This window comes from Pseudorasbora parva, chromosome 15, assembly GCF_024679245.1.
Source record: "Pseudorasbora parva isolate DD20220531a chromosome 15, ASM2467924v1, whole genome shotgun sequence".
NCBI classification, from domain to species: Eukaryota; Metazoa; Chordata; class Actinopteri; order Cypriniformes; family Gobionidae; genus Pseudorasbora; species Pseudorasbora parva.
In genome coordinates this window covers 35,206,424-35,212,423 of record NC_090186.1, presented here as the reverse complement: position 1 = coordinate 35,212,423, position 6,000 = coordinate 35,206,424, and the positions used below count along the sequence as shown (strand labels likewise).

General features: G+C 35.2%; 1 protein-coding gene across 1 annotated transcript in view; it reads right to left on the bottom strand.

Moving 5' to 3' along the window:
• vash2 (vasohibin 2) overlaps positions 1–6,000 on the bottom strand; it is a 38,476-nt gene continuing 32,476 nt past the window's right edge. The window contains exon 7 of the mRNA XM_067418658.1: positions 1–994. Coding sequence (XP_067274759.1) covers positions 925–994 — 70 coding nt within the window. The 3' untranslated portion in view covers positions 1–924. The remainder of the gene's footprint in view (positions 995–6,000) is intronic.

The window sequence follows — 6,000 nt, the reverse complement described above, 5'->3', positions numbered from 1 at the left end:
AACAAATGTGTGGTTGTTTGTAACGAAAAGGTCAATTGATAACACATCCACCTTCACACCTCGGAGAGATTTTGTTTAAAAAAATAAAATAAAAATACATTAAAAACACTGTAATGGTTAAACCGGTAAAAACAAACAAGAAAGAAACCGTTTACAAGTTTAAATAATAAAAAATAATAAAAAACTATTTCTCTACAACTGCAACCGTGATATTTTTATGAGGAAAAAAAAGGTACAAAGCCTACAATGCAAGTGAGCCTCAAACCTTCAGTCAATAAATCATGTCCATTCCATCCATATTACAGGAGAGTTTTGGGATTGTGTGCAGGTAACACCAACAAAAAAAATAAAAATGAATTACAAAAAATGTAATACAGTTCTTGTGGGCAGAATGGGCAGCTCTCTGATGCTCTGGTCCCTCACGTCCTTGCGCCACTGGCAAAAAAAAAAGCTTCTCTCTTCTACAAAAGGGACAGTCAGCCTCCAAAACTCCCACCGCTACAGCACGAGGCACCAAGGTTTTTATCTCTCTGCCAAGCACAATCCATTCACACCCCAGCTCTCACTGCTAGTGAAAATACAGCTTACCCCCACCCCCACATTTTGCTTAAATATTTTACTAAAATGCTTGACAATTATTTGGGTAAAACATTCTTTAGCAATGCTGATTTTGGTTCCTACTTACAATTTCCACTAGTAAAAATATGGTTTGGCTGGAAAAAGAACATTGTGTTCTTTTTAAAACATCTTTCAATTTGAGAAGGGCACCCAGTTTACCTCTAACACTGAAGTACAACTATACATATGTTTAATATACTGTACAGTTCACAATGTGCATTAAATAGTGTTTAAAAACATCATCTGTGGATCTGACTGAGGGAGGACGTTTGGAGGATAAAGCTGTTACGTCAGTGCTGTAGTGTCTCAGATGCGGATCTGGTAGCCATCACTGAGGGTGCTGAGCTCTGCCGGCTTTCGGTCCAGTGCTGCTGGCCTGCAAATAAACATGTTTCATTTTAGAGATTAGTGTTGCATAATGACAAATATGGCAAACCTTTTCATGGATTAGTTGTTTTAGAGTAGAGTCAATCACATCAGTAAAAAGAGAGTGTAAAAGGCACAAAAAAGATAAATGAATATACTCTGTTTACCATAACTGATGTGCGAGTTGATGAATATCTGCATGTGAATAAAAGCCTACATTTAATCTGTTCATCATATAAAGCAATCAAGTCTCCTCAGAAAATTTGCCTTAACTCAAGAACTATGAATTATGAACTATGAACTTTTTAAATCGTCAAAGTGTTAGTTGCGTCGACTGTCAACGGAGGGACAGAGAGCTCTTTTAAAATTCATCAAATCGATCTCCATTTGTGTTCTGAAGATTAATGAAATTCTTATGGGTCTGAAGATACAGTCCCTGACATATAAACCTAGTTTACTTTTAGTATGGCCAGCTCATTTCTTTCCTTTTTTCAACTTTCTTTCTAACACAAAAAACTGAATTGATACAAATATTTAAAATGCGACAAATGCTAGCTGTGGACCAGAACTAACCGTTGCATTGGTCTATCACTCACTAGTATCACTAATCTTTCCCACATGTTTTGTTTCCTAAGATAATAATGTTCAACCTCGACTTTCATTTCTGCTGAAGAACCATGTGCTTCATCACAGACCTCCAGCACAGCTGTAACTGCTGTTGCCTTCAAAGGTCTATCACATTCTCTCTTTCACCATTTACTTTTATGCTATACTACTCTTGTGAAAGAATCAATAGGTCTCCATGTTCTTTTGACTGATGTTGGCTATTTAAAGCAGGTCCTTCAGCGCCAGGCGATCGATCTCACAGCAGTGGCAAATCAGGTCCTCTATGCTCCAGCTTTTACCATTTCTTCCTTCATAAAAGACTAAGAATGAATGTTTCGTAGGCAAAAAATTCAAATGTGAATTGATTAGTCATCGTAGGAAACCACAACAACGGCAGCTAGTCACATGAATAGTCAAAACAAACAAACTTTTATAACTCAAACCTAAGGTTTTGAAATAAATACAGTATTTTATATTTCAAAGTCCCCTGATCTTTGTTAACACATATTAAAGGTCTTAGCGTGAACAATTAATCCGTCCAAGTTAATACACAGAAAAACATAGTTTGCCGTGGTAATCTTTAATCAAAATCTGAGAAGTAACTTCTGGTCTGGAAACATTGTTCCTTCTCAGATGATGTCAATTTGACGGCTTAGTTTTGAAAATGCTTAACCGATCCCCTCCAACTATTAGTCTGCTATGAGCGAGATATGGAGAGGAGGAGCGCTGAGGTAAAACTCTGCCCTCTGTTCAATATTCCTTTCACTTGGAAATACGTCACATCACTGAAGAAATCTCACTTGCTACTTCCGGTTCACTGGGACTTCAAGACCTTGCGAGCAGCCGGATTATTTCCGCCTTTCTGGTCATGAGTATGAGGAAACGCAGCTCTGTTTATCATATTAGATACATTTGAGTGTTTAAAATGATGTTATGACGTTACTCTGCGCATTCGCTCAGCGGCTGCTGTGACACTTGTAAGTTGCCCACTGCTAAGAGTAAAGCGTTTCTGCAGAATAAAACCAGAAACCGAGGGTAACGCAGATATGACGCTGTTGACAGGCGACTCCCTCAGACGTCCCGGCTCCTTGGTTAAAATAGCAATTTTCCCACAATTTACAAACAGTTGGAAACATTTGGGATATTGTAAGAACTCAACTGAACAAAATATTTAACACTGGCCTGGTGGTTTTGGGATATTTTACTGCAAAAATACTACATAGTGCACTTTTAATTGCTCTGACCTTGAAATATTTGAGTAAGCTAATTCATACATTTAACTTAAAAATATTATGTAATGTCACATTTTTTATTTGTGGAAATTTGACTAGCTTTAACTAGCTAATTAAATCAATCCCACCTTGTTAATTGGTTACACAATGCTTTGGTAGCAATAGCACTTGCTGAATGATGACAGCTATATAATAAATTTAACATATCTGTTCTCAAACAAAGCTAATGCTCCACTCGTTACCATGATGGTAACCCTAAAAAGCACAATTTAAAAAAAAAGTTCTCTTTTTGTGGTGCAAAAAAGAAAGAAGGGCATATGGCATTAGAACAACACCAGGGCGGATAAATGATTACTTAAAGATTTTAAAAGTACAGCATTTATTTATTTGAAATAGAAAGCCTTTGTAGCAATGTAAAAGTTTTTACTGTTGCTTTTAATCAATTAAATGTGTCCTTGCTGAATTATCGCATTACTTTCTTTTAAATTATTAACTATTTTCTTTCTTTAGTTATTTTTTTAATCACCAGTCTACTTTTTTGACAGATGAATACCGAAGAACAACCTTCAGGAAGATTGTCAAGTTCTGAACACTTCAAACTCTGTGGGTACAAGATGTACAAAGTGGGCACTGAAAGTGTTTGTTCGCATTTCATGTGGATATCTGAGGACGACTGAAAGATGCAGACAGAGGAGGCGGGGGTGAGCCTGAAGACAAGCAAACATCCTGTGTGTTAGAAATAGCCCTGAGTGGAGATAATGCATTTTGACAGGGAGGGGACTCAGGAAAAGGGCAGGAGCAGATCTGTTGTACCAGAGCTAAATTTCATTTCCCCTATGGAATTTCCCCTGTTCACTCAACAGATTTGATGTGGAAAGTCTGGAGAGAAACAGAGGCATATATTATCATCTTATCTTCTGGGAATATCATGTCTTTATTGATTAGAGATAGTCAAAAATAAGAGAATGATCTTATTGTGAAGGATACATCAGTTTTGTTTATTTTTTATTTTTTTATTTTACCTCATAATTTAATCACAATGCCAGAACCGGATATTTCAGTGAAAACAACAGACTTTTCTCTTGTGGCATATTTTGCCACAAATTAGTTCCACCTAATTCAATTTTATGAGAATTTAGAACTTCCTTTTTTTTTTAAGTTCTCAAAACTGACAATTAGTCACATTTTGACACATCAAATGAACTTTTATGAACCTTTTTGTTTTGACTATTCATGTGACTAGCTGCTGTTGTTGTGGTTTCCTACAATGACTAATCAATCCACATTTGAATTTTTTGCCTACAAAACATTCATTCGTAGTCTTTTTTATTTTAATTTAGCTTAAATTTAACCGAAACTGGGTTGGTATTTCTATTTCCCAGCATGCTTTGCAATGACACACAAAAGGGACAGTAAAACCCAAAATAAAGTGTTTTTTTTTTTGCACAAGATTAAAGTTACATGAGAGATTTAGTTTAATGTTTTGTCATGCTAGTTTAGAATAGTTTTTGTTATGTTTTTTGGGGTTACCATCATTGTGACGAGTTGAGCATGAGCTTGGTTTGAGAACAGAAGTATGCTAAATGTTTTATACTGCCCTCAATCAGCATGTGCTATGCTAACAAATTAGCAAGTTGCTATTTACTCAACTAGCTAGTTAAAGCTCAAAACTAGTCAAGTTTTCACTACTAAAAATTTGAAACTACATGATATTTTTAAGGTAAATGTATGAATTAGCTTACTCAAATATTTCGCGTTTTGAGCATTTAAAATGTATGATTACAAATAAAAAAAATTGCTTACTTAAGCTTTGAGGCAACTGATTACCTTCATTTTTTGTTTTGCCATCTTATTCGGGTTTACAGTGTAAAAAAAATGTATATTGGGGGTAGGGCCTTAATATTCCACTGTAAGTGAATTAACTAGCTCATCTGCCAAGAGATGCGTGTGCAATTCTTCTGTGTAATTGAGGGTGATACTGACATTAAATGGGTGGTGTGTTTCAGCAGCTGCCTGCACGCTAGTGTATGTGTGGGGCTCAATAATTAACATCTCAGAGCATGTGACAGGAAGGTGCTATAGAACACAGCAAAAATAGCTTCAATCAGGAAGCAGGAGGTCCACAGATCTGCAGTCTAAAACTTTGGTATCATTTCATGCCATGTGCGGTTCAGCCTCTCATCTGGGAGGTGCATTAGATTGACTAAATAATTACAGCATTGTAAGACACAACAATCAAGAGTTCTTTTTAGACACGTCAACAGCAACGCTAGCTACAATACATGCGGTTAAACAAAACTCAATGACCAAAGCTACAACGCTGCTGTGGTATTTTTAAATTGCTTAACACAAACATGCTAGATGAGCGTCTTTGACAATCATTATCTTGCATCATTTTAAGACATAACATCACTTACTTGAGCATTTAAGTAAAAATGTTATGATTTAATTAGAAGAGTGAAAATGGTTTAACAAGAAGGTTCTTGAGTAAAATATCAGGGAATAGTGATTGAAAGGGATGTTATGAACATGTTTGGGAAAGAAATGAATGAGGTGTTCTAATTAAGATGGTACATGTATCTAGACTGTAAACTGAAGGATGTTTTATTTTTATTTTTTATTATTATTTCAGACCATTACTGTGTATTTGACCTTTTTTATTATTATTTTTATTCTCTTTACAACTGTTTTAATTGTCCTTGTTTTTATTTTTAATTCTTACACATGGTATTCTTATTTCTCATGCTTATGTTATCACTATTTTAATTAATTTCTATGTAAAGCACTTTGAATTGCCATTGGGTAATTCAAATGTGCTATACAAATAAACTTGCCTTGCCTTAATTAATTTCAATTAGGGTGTCAAACCTGAAAAGAAACGTTTATACCAAATGCAATAAAACACTCAAATCTATAACTGGAAATACTGCAGAGACTTGAATCAGGTATCATTTTTCTGAATCTGTTAATTCACATGAACCATCTTAATGAACCGATTCACTTGAGTCAACTGGACTTTTCCTTCACTACATATGATCATTAGACCATTAGGACGAACCGATTCACTAATGGAAAGTCTGATTCATTTTAGTGAATTGGTTCATCATAAATGGTCTTATGTCTCATAACTATTGAAGAACTCAATCATATTTTGAATTAGCTTTTATTTTTATATTTT